The 19,636-nt window shown below is 32.8% G+C and overlaps 1 protein-coding gene across 13 annotated transcripts; it reads left to right on the forward strand.

Annotated features, from left to right (window-relative positions):
* Positions 1 to 10,288: 10,288 nt before the first annotated feature.
* On the forward strand, positions 10,289 to 19,037 carry LOC107897574 (serine/threonine-protein kinase BLUS1). Of its 13 annotated transcripts, none has more exons than XM_041078970.1 (23): positions 10,417 to 10,836; positions 11,251 to 11,329; positions 11,428 to 11,832; positions 11,962 to 12,216; positions 12,652 to 12,776; positions 12,904 to 12,948; positions 13,062 to 13,143; positions 13,256 to 13,324; positions 13,401 to 13,571; positions 13,667 to 13,732; positions 14,144 to 14,212; positions 14,329 to 14,472; positions 14,592 to 14,662; positions 14,938 to 15,195; positions 15,480 to 15,562; positions 15,660 to 15,730; positions 17,012 to 17,125; positions 17,222 to 17,264; positions 17,349 to 17,395; positions 17,606 to 17,667; positions 17,744 to 17,795; positions 17,973 to 18,016; positions 18,491 to 18,584. In XM_041078970.1, exons 3-22 carry the CDS (start codon positions 11,665 to 11,667, stop codon positions 18,012 to 18,014), a joined length of 2,037 nt encoding a protein of 678 aa, XP_040934904.1. In that variant the 5' UTR covers positions 10,417 to 10,836; positions 11,251 to 11,329; positions 11,428 to 11,664; the 3' UTR covers positions 18,015 to 18,016; positions 18,491 to 18,584. The 13 variants fall into 13 exon arrangements, 12 of the variants coding, with proteins under 12 accessions (XP_040934898.1, XP_040934901.1, XP_040934905.1 ...); XM_041078969.1 differs by lacking the exon at positions 18,491 to 18,584 and adding an exon at positions 18,112 to 18,207; XR_005903417.1 differs by having other exon boundaries at positions 10,418 to 10,836; positions 17,973 to 18,086; positions 18,491 to 18,620.
* The last annotated feature ends 599 nt before the right edge of the window (positions 19,038 to 19,636 follow it).

Raw genomic sequence — 19,636 nt, forward strand, 5'->3', positions numbered from 1 at the left:
CATTATCCCTGTTGAGGAGATTGAAGTTAGGCCAGATTTGACCTTCGAAGAGGAGCCGGTTCAGATTCTGGATCGTAATTTAAAGGTTCTTCGGAAGAATTTTATTCTGTTAGTAAAGGTGCTGTGATGGAATCATAGCACTGAGGAAGCCACATGGGAGCCTGAGGATGCAATGCATCAGCAGTATCCTCATCTGTTCTGATCAAGTAAATTTCGGGGCTGAAATTTTCTTTTAGGGAGGTAGAGTTATAACGCCCCAAAATTCTTATTTTTGTTTCTGTTAAAATATTACACAACTGTGTATCTATATCAGTGGTTAAATGTTCTGGGAGTGTCTGAAAAGTCTCAAGTTCAAGCCTTATCTTGGGTGAATTTTTGTCTTTTTCTGAATAAAGTCTTAACCTTGCTCAAAAGGTTTTAAGTTTTATTAATTGTAGAATCATATCAGAATAGGCCTGCTAGTCTGGTGGTTAAGCTGAGTGCTAGTTTGTTGAATTCATGTGTTCGAATCATTGCGAAAGTAAAGGTAGTTATTTTTGCTCGGTTTTGTGAAAGAGAGTTCTGATAGAATTTGAAGTCTGAGAAGGTTGCGATAGTGGGAGTAAATCAAGGGATTACTGGCATATTTTAGATTTAGTTTTATTTTTATTCTTTTTTTCAAATTTCTCTTTCTTCCCAAAATTCCAAAGAATTCTGACGTTATTTTTCTTCCTTTTTCCTTGTCATTTTCTTTCTTTTCCCTTTTTCAACGTTTTTTCTTTTTATTTGTTTATCAGTTGTCGCGATCTCGTATCTGGGTATTCAAGTGTTTTGGTGCGTTTGGTAAGTAGGGTAAGTGTTGCGTTTGTTTCATTTGGTGAATCATTGATTGATGCAAATTCATTTTGTGGTTTAAGAGAAGTTCAAGGGGCTGAAGTTCTTCAATCGACGTTTTAGGTATGTGAAATTTTTGTTACTCATTCGAAGGTAAGAACTTTGTTAGATTAAAAAAGGTGTTATTCCGAGGTAGTTCGGGTTTGTGTCGATCTAAGCGACTAATTTAGTGGTTTATTGGTCTATTTTAGGTGATGTGTGACTCGAGATTGTTTTTGCATCGAATCCGTTACAGGTGTGTACCCAAATCATAGAAAAACGAGGTTCGGTAAAAGCCAAAAAATGAATCTGTCGATGCCACACCGGTGTATGGTCACCCGTGTGGTAGGCCGTGTACAACAACATGACTGTATGATCGACAAAAGCCAGGCCGTGTACAGGACACGGCCGTGTGATGGCTGGAGTGTGGCCCAACAGGCTAGACCAGACTGGGTGTATAGGCCATACGGGAGCGTGGTCCCACACGAGTAAGTCACACAGGCTTGTGAACTTTGAGCCAGGCCATGTGATCCACACAAGCAAGGCCCATCTGGGCGTGTGAACCATCCCACATGGACGTGTGGGGGCCCATTGTAATGAAATTTCTGTAGGGTTGCACGGGTCATCCTAATCGATTGTGGGCCTACCGTAGGGTCGATAAACACTATCCAACCCTAAAACTAAGTGATATGTTAGGCGAAGATATGACTATGAGCATGCTTAAGATTGTATATCTATATCTGTTTATATAAGCATGTTAAGCATGATTTGTCTATTAATTCTGTATGTATGATTTGATACTGTGATTGTGGTGGGATGATATATATATTAGAGGAAGTGTTCTGAAAGGCAGATTATGCATAATATCTGGCAGCTCAACTGCAATATCTATGTGCCGCATTCGGTACAACATGGTGTATAAGGCTAGGTGGGTATTTTAAACCCCACATGGTGTGTAAGATGGTCGGAGATGGTGTGTAGAGGCTAGGGGTAGGATCTTGAATTCTGATTCTGACTGCATATCTGTATCCGAATGGGCTAAGGCCCAAATCTGTATTTGAATCTATAATGGGCTTAGGCCCAAGACTGTATCTGACTGAAATTTGTTATTTTGTATGAGTGCATGCTTGATTTTGTGGGGTTACACACAGAGTTTACGTAAACTCACCATTTCTTCTATCTATTTTGTACAGGTAATCCATAGAGTTAGGCGGATCGGTGCAACAGTGAACTCGATGGTGACCACTCTTTAAAAAGTGTTTCACTTTTGTTTTATGGTTTTATTTTTAATTATTTGGGCATTTCTTTTCTAATTGGGACTTTATGGACTGTTTTACTTTAAATGGGTTAGACCACGATTCTATGATTTAATAACTGCAAAATCCGTTTTAACTCAGATTTTAACAAAAGCATGGATTTTCTTAAACCTTGTACTGTTTTCTAAACACAAATATTAAAGCTTTCGCTACAAATTATGTTTTATCGCTAGATGTTTAAATGAAAGAAAGTTTTGAAATTAATAATGATGATAAAGTATATACGAACTGGAAAAGGTTTTCATTTAACAACAACGGTTTTTCAACTAATTTCATGTGACACTTTCGGATTTGGCTATAACGTCTAGGCCGGAGCTGAGGTGTTACACCTACTTATATTTTTGAGAGGATCATAGTATATCTAAAAATGACTAAATTACAAAAAATTTAAACCTTAGGGGCCATGCCCCTTAAGCCTATACTAGGCTTCGCCATTACTCACCATGCAAGATGAAAAGCTTAATCGAACGTCCAAGCTTAAAAAATGACTGTTCGTTCTTTTAGTTTTTAAGTTTTGGTGGAAGAAGGTAAAAAAAAAGGAAAAGGGTTTCTTTCTCTTTTACGTTTTATGATAAAACATTTTTTTATTACTTTAATTAATATAATAGTCTTTTATGTAATTAACACATTAAAGCCTCACCAATAGTCCACCATCTTTGAAAAATGATCAATTTGTCACTTAGACCCTTGCACAATCATTAATTCAGCCATTCAACTAATAAAAATAAATACTGATTAATTTTTACAATTTTTACGATTTAGTCTTTTTTCCTTAATTAACAATCCAAACACTAAAATTTTCATGCCAAACTTCTATTCACCTATATAATAGCTTCATAAATATTTAATAATAATATTTATGAGCTCGGTTTATGAACACGAGGTTTCAATACATAATTTTCTAAAATCACTAACTTCTGAACTGACACACTTGTACATTGACTAACCAAATTTGTTGGACCAAAATTCAATTTAATATCGTAGTGACCTCGTAAATATTAATAAATATTATTTACTGTCTAGACCATCGAAAAACGGAGTTCTAAAGCTACTGTTTCTGGTACCACTAAAAATCGAGCTGTTATAACTATCCCTCTAAAGAAATTTCGTTGAAATTTTTACCTGCCACTAGATTAGGGTATTGAGATTTCCTAGTTTTTTCGAGTTCCCACGTGGTTTCTTTAATATCATGACTATGCCATAATATTGTTACTAATAGTACCCGTTCACTTTGAAATTCTTTAACTTCTCGAGTTAAAATTTCTAATGGATTCTTCATTGCATGTCGAGTCAGGTTGTAACTTCATGTAATCAAGAGATATCACATAAGGAGGACCAGATCATGTCGTAATATATTCTTGAATATCCAAATCATCAGTTCTGTTAGTTCACTAGTCAGATGTTGAACGTCCAATTACCTTTTTGGGTGAATACTCGGATCAGACAAAAGGAAATCATCACAAGGTATAACTAACTTGCTGGAATATGATACTCGACTTTAGCTTACTAACATATTAAACATTATGTCACATACTGTGAAATCTTTCTGTCATACTCGACCATCAATACGTTTGTTTACGATTTATTATACATTTTATTACTGTCTGAATGAATAAAATAGTTGCACTTATGAACTTTATGTAAGTTATCTCTTTCAAGTCTGAAGCTCTTGGCACACGAAACCAGTTTCAAAGCATAGATTCTTGTCATCGTTAATAATAAACTCGAAAATCTATTCGCTTTCAATAGTTTGAAACTCTACTGACAATATTTGACAAACAAACGTAACATCTTTCTGCAACAAATTCATTATCAATACAATTTTCATTATAAAGTCTTCTTTAAATCGTCTATAATGTCAACTGATTCAGGAAAACAACACACTTCAATGTTGTTCATCAAAGGCTTCTGATTTTTTTTAGTTGTTGAAATTTTATTCCAATCAACGTGGATACCTCTAATTGAAAGTTTCTTGTCTAGCAAATTTCTATTTTTCAGAGTCAGAACTTCGCATTTGAAAAAATAAATAGGAAATTTGAAACAAGAAAAGTAGAAAATAATGTTAGTAAAGCATGTAACACTCTTAACTCGAGTCTGTGGCCGGAACATGATTACAGAGTTACAGAACAAATAGACAACAATTTCAGACATTTCACATCACATAATATATATGTCAAAAACCAATCAAAATTAAACATATTGTCCCTTATACAGCCCTTAAGACCCAAAATACACATTAGAAACAAATCGGGACTAAATCGAAAACTTAAAAAAAAATTCAGAAACATTTAATATTTTTAACACTGCAAGGGTCACATAGCCGTGTGACTCACATAGTCAAAAGACACACCCATGTCTAAGGCCGTGTAACTCATTGACTTGCATTTTATTTTAAAAGATACAGGGGACACACAGCCATGACACCTGCCCGTGTGTCACACACGGCTGAGACACATGCTGGTGTGGATGAAAATAGGCTATTTTATAAGTCATTTTTCTCACCCAACAAGGCGTGTACCTTCTGTTAACATTGTGCATATCAACAAGCCAAAATTAGGACTAAAACAAACCAAAATCAAGCTTTTCACATATAATATATTCACATACAACCAATATGCCTTTAGGCACCTCAGATGACAGCTTATAACATGTGTACTCATGTATTTAATATATTCATATGTATAACTAACTTATATGCATATTTCTACCCAAGGTTTACCAAACTAATTTGCATTATTTCAAACTAAGTCACTTACCTACCAAAACATACCATTTGATGCCAAAATGTATTTCAAATACTAGCATATTTAGTTATATATACCTTACATATCAAGGTACCGATTTATGGTCAACTCATCGCATACTAAAACACATTTATATAAATGCACATTTAGCTAACACTTTACCTTTCACAATACAACCATAAACTAAACCACACATCAACCACATAAGGCAAATATGCACAAACCAAAATGATCCAAAACATAAGCCAAATAAGTGGCTAATCTCCACAAAATACATATAGGCCAACATTTAGCCAAAATAACATATACATGCCATTATAACCGAAATCAAAACATCTAAAAGTACCGATAAAACCGATGGATAGTGTGATATAATTTCAACAAGCTTCAAAACCAATCGACCTTTCGATAATCTGAAAAGTAAAGAAAAACAGATACGTAAGCAATGAATTCTTAGTTAGCTCGTATAAAATTTAATCATATCAATTCATTTCAAATATAAAATTTATACATATCAAGAATAATCCAATATTGATACTGCAAGATTCATGAAGCTATATTCAACAACTCACAAGGTGAATAAATCTGTATCATCACTTATACATATCATTCCCAGCATAGTAGGATCTTAAAAAACTTTAAACCTTACCGCTCTTTCATGAGCTCAAGCATATTTTCATTTGAACACTTACCATTTCAGTACAACTTATAATTAAACATATTACCATTCAACCAACAGTTTGGCATTTGCCTAAGCATCAAACAACAACACTTGTTAGCATACTTGAACATATTTCATATAAATTCAACATCGATAACCTTATTATCTCAACATGTCACACTTGAGTTTATTACTTGTCTCAACTTACATAATTTCTATGTATCAACATATCAAAGATATTCGTATATGTTCATGTCATGATACATATCATTCTCTTACCATTCTTTGTATACATATATCATCCATTTCAATATATCAATATATCATGTGTCATCATTTCCATGTAATTCATGTATATACTTGTATTAGTTCGTATCAAACTCATATCATCTCGTTACAGAACATTGCCTATTGAACCATTTAGAATATCATTGGATAACTTTCAAATTCATTAAATAAATCACTTTACTAAGACTTTTTCAAATTGAAGAACGACTTACGGATAAGAGTACATCATTAACAGAAGCTCATAAGAGCTGAGCCTTCCAGATACTCCAACAGAAGCTCAAAAGCAGAATAGAAGCTCGTAAGAGCTTAACAGAAACTCATAAGAGTTGAACAAAAGCTCGTAAGAGCTGAACAGAAACTCATAAGAGTTTAACAGAAGTTCGAAAGAGCTGAACAGAAAGTAAAATATGAGAATTCGTAAAAAATTTTGAACCCCTATTTACTTGGGTAAATTTTCGATATCTTCCTTCAATAGCGTCATACGCCAAATAACTAATGTACTCAAATCCCGCGTTTTATTTAACCCAAATATTCAATTCAATATTATAATTCCAACAATAATTCATTTTCAACAATAAAATAACTGCATAATACCATTCATCAAATTAATACAAATATTAATTTTTAACTATACGAACTTACATAGATAAATTGCAGAAATACCAAGATTCAGGGGTATTTTGGTAATTTTTATTTTCCTCGATTTTTCACCCTATCTTGATATAAATTAATAATTTCATTCAATATATTAATTTAGACAATAAAACAATTCGTTTCATGTAATTTGGTCATTTTTGACATTTTTAAAAAATTACCCCTAAAGTTTTAATTTTATTCAAATTAGTCCCTGAACCAAAAACATGCAAATTAATCATTTTTAATACAAATACAAGCTAGCCAAATATTCATGGCATTCAATACAGCCCATTTTTGCAATAAGTTTACAACAAACCCTTGTATTTATACTATTTCAATAATTTAGTCTTTAATTAGAAAATTCATCAAAAATCACTTAATAAAATACTCTTAAATAACAATTTATATCTTAAAATTATCATTTAATATCAGAAATCACAAGGTTCATCAATGGAAACTTTCAAAATCTTTAACAGTTTCAAAATCGAAGGTACAGGCTTGTTGGATCTAGTTGCAACGATCTCAAAAACATAAAAATTATTAAAAACAGGACGAAAATCACTTACCGATTGAATTTTAAAGCTTGGCCAAACCCTAGCCTATTTTTATGAAAGCTTTCGATTGTAATTGGGAAAGAAGATGATAATCACACCTTTTTTTTCTTATGTTTTTACTTTAATTTAATTTAATCCATCAAATTGCCATATTACTCTTAGTTAATAATTAATTTAAAACACCAAATCTATGCTCATATTTGTCCATCACATAATTACATGGCACAATTACCATCAAAATAAGGTTTAATTTCACAATTGGTCCTTCAATTTAATTAAATTCTAACTAAATAAACTTATTTACAATTTAATCCCAAACTTATTAGGACTAAAAGAACAATTAATCCAAAAGCTAGTGGAATCAATCATAACACCATCGCTTGGAAACTTTGACCGTAGTTTAATTACCATTTAAGTCTCTTTTCTTTTATCAATAGCCCATTTAATCAAATAGTGATTAAATTTTACATCTTTTACAATTTAGTCTTTTTTTTAGTTTAATTAACTATCGAAAATTTCAAATTTTTTAACGAAACTTTAATAACACCTTAATGCCACTCAGTAAATATTTATAAAAATATTTATAGCTCGGTTTATAGAAATGAGGTCCCGATACCTCGCTTTTTAAAACCACTTGATCTAGGATTTTACCACTCGAATCTAATAATTTATTATAAAACATAAATTACCCATTCAAAAATCGTTTTAAAACCATATTTGACTCGTAAATATTAAATAATAAAATTTACAAGCTTACTTGTCGGATTTGGTGGTCTCAAACCACTATTTCTGAAACCGCTAAAAATCGAGCTATTACAAAGCATGATGACTTTGAGGCATGTAGACCATTATCTTCAAAGCTTTAATATGCCTCTAAGATATAATAAAACCGTCAACAGTCCAACCTGAATAGTGAAAAGGACTAATAGAAAGTCATTTATATATACACCAAATAAATGTATCTTTCTGAAAGATACCTTTTCATAAGAATGTATTTTTTAATGAGATATCCTTTTTATATAAAGGATTATGTTGTTTTATAAGTTACTTTTTTATAAAGTTATGTCTTTATATGATAACTTTACATGCATACGTCTATACAACACAATTATTCATCAATAATTATAATATATTTGAATTTTCTATACAATAAAATATTACTATCTATCAACATTATAAACTACTAACACTAGTAACAATAAACACCCTTTTTTACTATCACGACAAGTAATATTGTCTAATTTTTATATACAATACATATTTTAACACCCCAAACCTTACCCAAAAAATAAATACATGAAAATGTTATTAATAGGTGAAAATTATAATAAATGAAACAATATTTAACTATAGTACAATACATCCCATCAACTTTTTGTCCATGATCAATGATGGAATGATTAGAGGTTTTAATTGAGCTAACGAGTATCAAAATTAACAAAAGAAATTTCAATGACCAAAGTAGGAGTACCTTCAAACTTGAGTTTCCATCTTAATAGTTTACCATAAAAATCAAGGGTGAATACAATTTTTTTTCAGGGGGTCGAAATTAAATTTTAATTTTTACAATAATAAAAATTTAATTTCACCATTTGAATAGTCTCTTTATAATTTTTAAAGATTTAAATAAAATATTTATCATTTTTAAGAGATTAAAATATAATTTTACCTTTACTAATTTAAAATTTTAAAAAATTTAAAAGGCCTAAATGTATGCTTATAAAACATTATAATATAAACATTATAATTTATTTTAATTTAATTATTCTAAAATTAAAATCCTAATACCAATATTTTTTTAATATCTTAGCTAAACGTTTTTTAAAGTTACACTAATAAAATATTAACAAACCTTCCTAAAAAACAACTTATTTAGTAATGTATATATAGATTAGTATTTTGTATATTCACAATGTATTTTATATATATACTCAAATGAGAAAGATATCATTGATAAAAATATAACCAATTACAACATAAAAGTTTTAAAGCTCAAAAAGCACAAGCAAAGTTGAAAGGGTAAGCCTAGCCAAACCCAATCCCCCCAAAACCCTAGAAACAATATCTGTTGTTGCCAAGCATGGAGGGAGAAGGAGAAAGCATTGGGCCAGCATTCTTTTTCAGAAAAACTTTCAAAATAAAAAAGTATTTTTTAGTCAAAAATAAAAATAATTTTTTTTAAAATTTTTACTTTAAAATGCTTTTTAGTCCAAAAGTAATTCCAACAACCAATACTAAACGGAGACTAACCCAATAACATGCACGCTTTCAATGGAGCCATGCTAGTGGGAAATCCCAAAGAAGACACTGAAGCCACCAAAACATAGACTAGAACACCAACAGAGGAAAAGCCAAAACTGAAAAAAAACTTAGAAACTTGAGAATTACAACCACCAAAAGCAGAACGGGTGTGATGATACCAAAGTCCGTCAAAGTTTTGGTCTAGTGAAACCCTGGAGAGGTGGTAACGTCATAACACCAAAAGAGCAGAGGGCTTCACCAAATAGAAGAAAGAAACAAAATTTGTTAAAAACAGAGGCCTTAATAGAAGTTTGAATGATACGAAATAACATAGGAGAATCCATGGAGCACCAAGACATTAACAACCTGATATCGACAAAGAAGTGAAAAGGTAGGATCTTGAGTTATTATGCCCAAAAACAAACAACATGGCAAAACAGAAACGTGAGCGGCAACAACCTGAAGAGTTATTATGTCGAAAATCAATAGAAAGGGAAAACAATATGGCAAAACAGAGATGTAAGCGGTAGCCAAGAAACAAAACTTGGAAGAGATTGAAAATATAACTTTCTAAACAAAATTTACATCCTTCCAGTTTAATTCTACACAATTTTATATTTTTAATTAAAAAACCAAATTTTAAGGTAGGATCAATCATTTTTTATTAAAAAATTGAAATTAGGTTAACGACTTACATAAAAACTCCTTCTTAATTTTTTTTTTAATTTTGTAATTATTTATACTTATTATATAATTTTTTTCATACTTTATATAATTTTAATTAAAACCACTAAAGATCATAAATCCAAAGATTAAACACATATTTTAAAATTTATAAATAAATATTTTACTATTCTACCTATAATTATTATTAAATAAATTTAAAAAGTAGGGTGTATTTTAATTAATTCACTTTTAATATGTACTTGACTCTGTCCTATTTCTTCTGATATATAGTTGACAACTTTTTGAAAGTAGATCTTAAGTTTTCAAGACGAGATTTTGAAAAATCTCGGAATATGAAGTCAAATCAAATGTCGAATGAAAATAATTGAATGGCAAGTGGAGAGATGAGTCAAACACCTTACGCTTTCCTCTCTTATGTCTTATCCTTCTCGATAAGTTACAATCCGCCGCCGCAACAACGATATTTTCACCTACTAAGAGAAAAATACTAAAATCTCATCAATATCTCTTGTCCGGGTCCCACTCTAATTTCCATCGAACTTGAGCTTCCTCTTCTCTTCTTCTTCTTCTTTTTTTTTCTTTTTTACTCTGTTCTAAGCTTAAAGAAAAAAAAAGTACTTTCTTTGCAAACCGTGAAAGTTATTAGATTCGATCCGAGAAACTGAAACTTAGAGGTTTTTTTTTGTTAAAAAAATATTTAAATGATGGTATTTGTGGGACAATAATTGTCATCGCCGAATCGAATCGTGGTGTGTGTAAAGTGATTTCTTGTTTCATATCGTAATGAGTTTTTGAAGACGAAGAAATCAAAATTTGAGGCTGAAAACTGGAAAGAGAACTCTCGTATGAAAGAGGTGGTAGGTGGAACTTCCATTTTTTAATGCAATTTTTTATTATGTTTTCAGATTTAGTTGTGATTTGAATCTACTGAAACCCTAGGGTTGAATAACTTTAGCTCATGTTTTTGGGAAGTTGTTTTTGAATTTGTCTTTAGTTTTAGTGAAGTAGTGGAAATGTAGAAATCTTGGAGTGATTTTATTAATACTTTAATATCTGACAGTTAATTCATTTGAGTTTGTAGTGGTAGTTACCATTTTGGTGCTTTTTAAGTTTATTTTTTAATTTAGCTAGAATTACAATTAAATTGTCTTTTATTCATATCTGTACTTTGTTTCCCAAAAAAAAAAATGTGTTTTTGATTGGATTGTTTGGAAAAAGTGTTTGTGCTAGTAAGAATTAACAACACTCTCTTTCTTCGGCCTTTTTTACAGGTTAAGACTACCTCCTCTTGTTATTTCCCATACATTTTGGTTATTTGCTAGTTTACACCCAAATTTCAGCTGGCTTTGGGTATGACTTATTTATAGCACTTTTCTGGGTGTCCTATCTGATAGTTTGATTACAGAGTAGTTGGTGTAATATGTAAGACCTTTTTTGTTATTTACTAGGTTTTAGGGGTTTAAACTATTTCTGAATCCGAGGAAAAGGACTGTGTAAGGCAATTATCTTGATGAAGTTAGTAGCATTGGATACTGCTGTGCACTAAAGAAGAGAAGAATATGCTCCCAAATTGGAAGAAACCCCACATTGGATTGATGCTTCAATATGTAGTTGAAATATTGTTTTTGACAATTGGGATATCTAGGAGTAAAGAGGGTGGTAATGGTATGCTATAAAATGAAACAATGGAGCATCCTTTGGAGAAGCGATATCCAGTCAGCGCACAAGATTACAAGTTATACGAAGAAGTTGGAGACGGTGTCAGTGCCACTGTGTTTAGAGCTTTATGCATTCCACTTAATGAGATTGTTGCTATCAAGGTTCTTGACTTGGAGAAGTGCAATAATGATCTGGTATTTATATATATATATGTATTGCATACAAATGTATCTTATAAGTTCCATCAACCCCCCTGCATAAAATGTTGACTTCAAACATATTATTTCTGTCATATGAATGGGATTTGTTCATGAGTGATGCAGGATGGCATCCGCAGAGAAGTGCAGACCATGAGCTTGATTGATCACCCTAATCTCTTACCAGCACACTGCTCATTCACTGCTGGTCACTGCCTTTGGGTTGTGATGCCATACATGGCTGGGGGATCCTGCCTGCATATAATGAAATCTGCTTATCCTGAAGGTTTTGAAGAGCCTGTCATTGCTACTTTATTGCGTGAAGTTCTTAAAGCTCTTGTTTATCTTCATGCACATGGGCACATTCACAGAGATGTGAAGGTTTCTAATGCCCCTTCTTGTTTTATTTTTATACTATTTCTTTTATTGTCTACTTCCTCGGCTAATTTATTTTCTGAGACCAGGCTGATTAGTTATTGACCGTATTTGATTAATATACACATTGAGGTATATTATATGACAAGTAATATGAAAAGCTATGGTTGTTCTTATAATGTAATTGACAATGTGTTAGAAATGCAGGAAAATTTGTTTCTGTTCTAAATATCCAAAACCTTCTGATAATAGTAGAATGCAATTGAATGTATTAGTCTATTATTTGATTTTACTTATTATTATTGTTTCTCTGACAAGGATAATATTTGTGTTAAGTATGTGAACTGTATACAACCTGTTATCTGCCTTTGTCTGTTTTATTCCTCCTCCAGGGTTTTTTTCTCTGTTATTCTTATCTACATTCATAACTTCTATTTGCAGGCTGGGAATATTTTAATTGACTCTAATGGTGCTGTCAAGTTGGCAGACTTTGGGGTATCAGCATGCATGTTTGATAGTGGAGACAGACAGCGTTCAAGAAATACTTTTGTTGGAACTCCTTGTTGGTATTTGTTTTTCCTTGGCCATCAACTGTCTGGGATTTTAGTTATATTGATACTTTTGTTACGAAATTTGGATTTTGAGAGTTGACAATGACTTCAATGTGTCTCCTTATCATTGCTTTTATATCAGGATGGCTCCAGAAGTTATGCAGCAACTGCATGGTTATGACTTTAAGTGAGTCAGTCACTTTTCTTATCTTTTCTTCTTTTCTTTTCATTTCCTTCCATTATTTGCTTTGTTATACCTTTTTAATCATTCTGTTTCATTTTCTTCTTTCCTGTAAACAGAGCAGACATCTGGTCTTTGGGAATAACAGCTCTCGAACTTGCTCATGGCCATGCCCCATTTTCCAAGTATCCACCGATGAAAGTAAACATCTCAGTTTTCTGATTGTTAAATGAGTTTCTTATTGCATGTATTTTGTGGTTTCATTCTTTTTTTACTTCTTAGTTTGATTGTTTACTCCCATTTTTGCTGGCAGGTTTTGTTGATGACCTTGCAAAATGCTCCTCCTGGTCTTGACTACGAAAGGGACAAGAGGTTCTCAAAGGTTTGTGCTATTTGGTTGTGTCCTACTGACCCATGTCAATTTTAGTATCATTGTGATAATGTTATACTTTTGGTAGTCTTTCAAGGAGATGGTAGCTACTTGCTTGGTGAAGGACCCAAAGAAACGTCCAACATCCGAGAAGCTTTTGAAGCACCATTTTTTTAAACATGCACGCTCCTATGATTATCTTGTTCATACCATTCTGGATGGCCTTGCTCCATTAGGTGAACGTTTTAGGCTGCTAAAGGTCTCTTGCTTACCCCTTTTTTTTATTTATTTCATCTGTTATTTGTTTAAGATGGGGAATTAACGTAGAATCTGATCTGGTCTCTTATATCTCAGACAAAAGAAGCTGATCTTCTTGTACAGAATAAAGCTCTCTACGAGGACAAGGAGCAATTATCACAGGTAAATACTGGAGTTCTTACATTTGTCAAAAGTAACTGATAAGACTAGGTTATTTCCTGTCGTACTAGTATTATAGGTTTTTGTATTCTAGTGCTTTGTTACTCCAACTCTTAATATTTTCTTTAAGTATCAGTGTCCAAAACACATCTTGATACGAGTATGGGGATATGACCTCTAAATACATGAAAACAACTTGGAAAATTTGAACATACCTGTATTTTTGGAACTCACACTTGAGTCATAGAAACATAATTCGAGGCTATCAGCTCCACATTCATCTCAGGTTATAAGACTAAGCGAAACTATTGCAGCTACTTTTAGTTTGATGGTTAATGCCCATGTATATCTGTATGTCAAAAATATATGATAATATTACATCACTTTGGATATGAATTCCTTTTACCTTTGCAGCAAGAGTACATAAAAGGAATCAGTGCCTGGAATTTCAACCTAGAGGACTTGAAAAGTCAGGCTGCACTTGTAAGTAGTTTCAATTTCCCATGTTGATATTTTTACTTCTATTATTTATTTAGTCGTAGTCCCAGAATGCTTTATAATCTTAATCTCTTTAGAAAAGCTGACTGTTTTACCTGCAGATACAAGATTATGATGATGTGTCAAATGCAGAAGATCAAGATGGAAGCGGGAAGCAAATGGACAGGTCTGATGTAGATGGATTATCAGAAGAGAGGATGTCCCCAGAAACAGTTACTACTTCCATTGCTGCAGCTAGCCCGGAGGTATCAATTATAACCCAAAAATGATTTCTTTATAATTAAAATTGTTCCCTTCAATCCTTTATTGATGCGTTGGTTAGGCTTGTACTTAAAGATTTATATCCTCCTTTCACTTGTTTCAGGACAGGCTAGGTCTCCATGATTTGGAGGGTTCTTTCGCTTCATTTCCTATTAAACCTCTCCAAGCTCTCAAGTATGACATTTTTGTGCTTGCATGACCTTACTATTGCAAATAATTCATTGTTATAACATAATAGGGAATATCATTTTTCATATTCAAAGAGATTGGGAATCTTGATAGAAGTTTAATCTTCCAATTTTATTTTTATTTTTTGTTAATATTCTTCTGCATATATTTTAAGAAATTATATGGCATCTCATGGACTAATTACTGTCCTGTTTAGTGGAAAGAGGTACGCTACTGTTTGAATTTTTTTTAGTAATTGTTTATGCATTTAATCGGTGCAGAGGCTGTTTTGACATTGGTGAAGATGATAAGGGTGCAAACGGTTCAAATGGGAAAGGTTTTACCGGATCAGAAAGTGAACAATTAATTTTAAAGTCATCAAGAGCCATGGATCAAAATGCTGGAAAGAATGAGGGTGAGGATTCTAGGCAAAGTAGCTCTCTACCACGTCAGGCCATTCCAGAGTATAAAACGTTTAGTGGTTCACTAATGCCTGATAACACCTTTTCTTCTAGAAAGGTTACAGGAGATGAGGACAGGTAACTCCGAGCTGCAAACTGTTATCATTAAACATGATAGTGCTTGAGTTATCACATAGGAATCTCTTTTTCCCCATTACCAAGCTCTAGATACGAGGAGGTTTTGAATTCTATAGATTGCAAGAGAAGCCGAATCCTAGATGCATGATCTATTATGCCGGGTCTTTGTTCTTTACTTGGTCATTAATTCTGTTGTTTCTATGGTTGCGTTGTTGTTGCCTTTACTTGAGAAGTTTTTATGTCATAATCTATGCTAAATTGGGCTTATTGGAAATGTTTTGAAGGAACTTTCCGCAGCTTAAATTTCAATCTGACTGCATCTACAGTGGTCCATTGTATCGCCAGAGGAGAGAAACAAATAATACTGGTATTCCTGGTTTATTTTCTTCCTTTCTACATTTTAGTTCTTATTTGTACTCTAACGAACTTGGGTTTTCCTTTTTTTGCTTTTCATTATGTATCAGACAATGCATCGGAGAGTGCAGTTGTTCAGCGGGGACGCTTTAAGGTGACTTCAGCCGATCTCAGTTCTAAGGTACATTTGCAATGTTATGAGATGCTTATCTTGTGTGTTTAAAGAGACTTTGGAACCTGTTGGGTGCAATTTTATGTTTGTGCAGTAACATGAACTTTGTTCTGATCAATTGTTTTTACTTGAAATCAGCAGCATGGTTAGGAATATAGTGCATATATCATCCATCTTATATCTTGCTAGCTGTAATAATACACTACCATGAAATTTGTCAGCATTGATAAACATCTACGTAGTTTGGTCACCGTTTATTGGGCATCATGTAAAATACTGCATAAACAAAAATGACATACATCTAATGCCATCAACTGTTATATTATATTGAATATAAACAAAAATGACATACATCTAATGCCATCAACTGTTATATTATATTGAATAAATTATACTTTTGCAAAACTGTTATGTTAATGATTCCACAGCTGACTTCGGTTTCTTTAAATATGGTTTGACTTGTGATACACATGCATTTTAGTCTATTTTACTCTGACTCTTCATTTTCCTTAGTGTATCTGTGCCTGGCACATTTTAGACATGAGTACAAATGAATGATCCAAGTATATGGAAAAACTTGGAAATTTTCTAGTATACCTATGTCATACACATGCTGACACTCACCCTCAAGTTTGAGTATCATTGATTTCATGTTTGTCCTGATGGATGCATGTTATCTAATTTGAAACTGTAATTTTTTGTGGAAGGTTTATTTGCTTTGGACCTATGTTACTCAAAGTCAGGTGTGTGTCAGATATGAGTATGTAACTAACATGAGCACGGATATCCTAAGCTTTTTCGTGTATTTTAAAGACCTTTGAAGATCATATCTCCATATCCATGAATCAGACACGAGTGTTGGTATGGGTAATTAAAGAAAAATGAAGTCCTAGAAACATATCTTTCGATTAAGTATATCCACTAATATCTAGATTTATACCTATTGGAAATTGTGATTTATTCTTTCTGATTGCAACCCATAACTATGTTCTCTGACTCTTCATTTTGCTTGAGGTATCTGTGTCCAGCATATATTTGGGTATATGCATGGAGATATGACCCTCGAAATACTTGGAAAAAATTGAACATACCTGTGTGGAACATATACCCATATATGAAACTTACACCAAGTCCAAGTAACATAGACCCAGACAGTTGCTCCTACAAACTATCTTCTATGGTGTCTATTTGAATGTATGTTTTCAAGGTGAAAGAATAATAAGAACAGAACTTGGCAATTTATCTTTTAGGTATTGACTTTCTAACCATTGCCATTATTTTCTCATTCAGGGGGCTACAAACTGCATTTTTAGCCCATCTACTGGAGGTCCATCTCCAAATGTTACAGCTAGTGCAATTCTCCCATCTCTACAATACATTTTGCAACAGAACACTGTGCAAAGGGTATGTTTCATTTTATTTGTCCTCATGTCATAGAGATTACCTGTTGTAAAAACAGGAAGTATGAGGTTAAATTTGATAATTGCTAATTGCTAACAGGAAGAACTTATTAGACTGATCAAATACTTGGAGCAAACTTCTGGTAATGCCTATTCTGATTGTCCGCACTTTCTGCTGCTTAATTGTGGAATTACGAGGTTAAATTTAACTTCTCTTGCTTATACAGGTAAGCTTGGAGACTTGACAGAGGTTGGCACCAATGAACTTTTGCATGTAATTATTCAACCATAACTTCTTATTAACCATGTTACTTTTCTTAACTAATGTTCCATAGTGTACACCATGTTACTTTTCTTAACCATGAACAGTCGGAGCAACATAGCATGGGGTTACTGGTTTGTGCACTCCTATGCTGAGACGTTTTCTTGGAAAGTTTGACCTTATTAAAGATTTTATTTTTCTATGTCTTAATTGTATGTTCAGATACCACCTTCTTCTGCAAGGGAGAGAGAACTGCAATCTCAGCTCTTTCAGCTGCAACAGAGGTATTTGGTGAAGCTTAAACATTACTGATTGTCTTTGTTAATGCTTATTTTACCGAACCTTTATTTCCATTGTCAGAATCAGGGACCTTGCCGGGGAATTGCAAAATCAAAAAGTAAAAAACTTGCAGGTTTGCGTGTTAAGCTTGAATATTTATTTAGTCTTTGTGTCGTGAAACTAATAAGTTCTGAAGATTAATCATGCGTACTAATTACTTGGTCATTTGTTTTGATTACCGTTAAATTATTTGTTTCTTCTATTGATGGGAAACCAGAGTTCATTTTTACTTTTTATCATCACCTTGCAGTTAGAGAAACAATTACATGCTTTGGGCAACAACAAAGTTTGAAGGTGAGATGGTGCTGTTTGTTGTATTTCTATTGTATGGCCTGGATTTTGTGATACCATTCCTCAATCCCAGGTAACTTATTGTAATTTATTGACAGGATATTGTGCTATAGTCTACAAACTAAGTTGTAAAAGTAGTATATTTTTAAACCAGAGATGGTTATCAATTGGCAATAAGGAAGGCTTTTAAGTAACAAGATGGATGCGAGAAGTTAGATGCCTCCTTAGCATGAAATACGCCGTCGATTCATGTATTTGCGTCATGGTGTCTAGTATTTTTTTTCCTGTGTAGTCATGTAAATATAAACAAGATAAAAATTATAAGACACATTGAAAGTATATATTGTATGTTCGTAATCCCATCCTTCAGGCAATGAAATACAGATATCCTCAGATTTTGGTTACTTAATTTTCGTATATATATTGCATCCATTGAACAGTTAACTAAGGGCTACCTCTCATACTGTATGATAGCAGCAATAGGAGTTTGCATGGATGTATTACTTCGCATGATATCTATCTGCGCGCCCCTTGGCATCGAAATGACTGACTTGAATCTACTACAATAGTACTTTGATGTCGTATAGTGCTGGGGCTGGGCTACTATCCAATTCACCTAAGATGTAGTTGTTCCACTTCTATCTGCTATTCAAAAGGCTAGACATGTTGACACCCTGTTATCTGCATTTAAAGAAAGATTGGAAAGCTTGGATAAGAGAGGGAGCGTGAAGTCTTCTACAAACCAAAATCATATTATTGACCTTGTCCTTGACAATATCAGCTCCTCCGAAGAAGCCCTTGTCCCTTCCATCATCCTCATCCCCTGGAGTGAGAGATTATACAACTCTGTTAATAGCTTGCTGTCTTGGACCTTGTTGACTCAGGGTTCCTTATAGACCCCTGTTATCAAAGGTGTTAGAGATGAAAGAGCATAAATTACTGACAAGATACAAGATCTTATGAGAAATCCTTTTTCTCCTTTCGACTTTTCTCTCTTTTTATGTATTTTTGTGATAGGCTTAATGGGTATAAATTATATTGAATTTTTTTATTATATTAATTATATTAAAAAAATGAATTTGGTTTTATTATTATTGAACTTGAACCAAAATTGAGCAACTCGAGTTGAATTCAAATATTTCACTGTTTTGGTTGAACAACTTACAAATAAAATTCGATTATCGTAATATTTTTTTTTTGGTAATTAATAACAAAGTCCAGCAAAGCTGAAGGAGCTTGTAGAGCTTAGAATGAAGGGCACTAATCTAGTTAATAGGACAACAAACAATTTATCCGAGTAGGTCTGCCACCTAATCTTTCACCCAGTTCTTTTTTTTTTTGCCAGAAAATTAAGTAATTCAATTGAGTTCCTCGAAAGATGTAATCCTCAATAGTTACATATTTTCAGTACTTACAAGAGTTGCAATTAGGACTTTTTAAAATAGTTTTCAATAATAACATTGTTCCAATTAGTACAGTGAATCAAAGATGAACTAGACTTAATTTTAGAGGTTCAAACATTAAGACGGCCCAAGTCCTTATTAGTTTGTTGGATCCAGCCGAAATTTGACCATCACAATATTTCACAATGGTGACTATCCCCTCTTTATCAAGCACAGTTGA

The sequence above is a fragment of the Gossypium hirsutum genome, chromosome A10 (genome assembly GCF_007990345.1).
Source record: "Gossypium hirsutum isolate 1008001.06 chromosome A10, Gossypium_hirsutum_v2.1, whole genome shotgun sequence".
Taxonomy (NCBI): domain Eukaryota; kingdom Viridiplantae; phylum Streptophyta; class Magnoliopsida; order Malvales; family Malvaceae; genus Gossypium; species Gossypium hirsutum.

Bases quoted from the DNA above. Each gene is read 5' to 3' on its own strand.
- LOC107897574 (XM_041078964.1), top strand. From the start codon at position 11,665: ATGGAGCATCCTTTGGAGAAGCGATATCCAGTCAGCGCACAAGATTAC. The intron at 12,949-13,061 runs GTGAGTCAGTCA...TCCTGTAAACAG, and splicing joins CTGCATGGTTATGACTTTAA to AGCAGACATCTGGTCTTTGG. The intron at 14,473-14,591 runs GTATCAATTATA...CACTTGTTTCAG, and splicing joins TTGCTGCAGCTAGCCCGGAG to GACAGGCTAGGTCTCCATGA.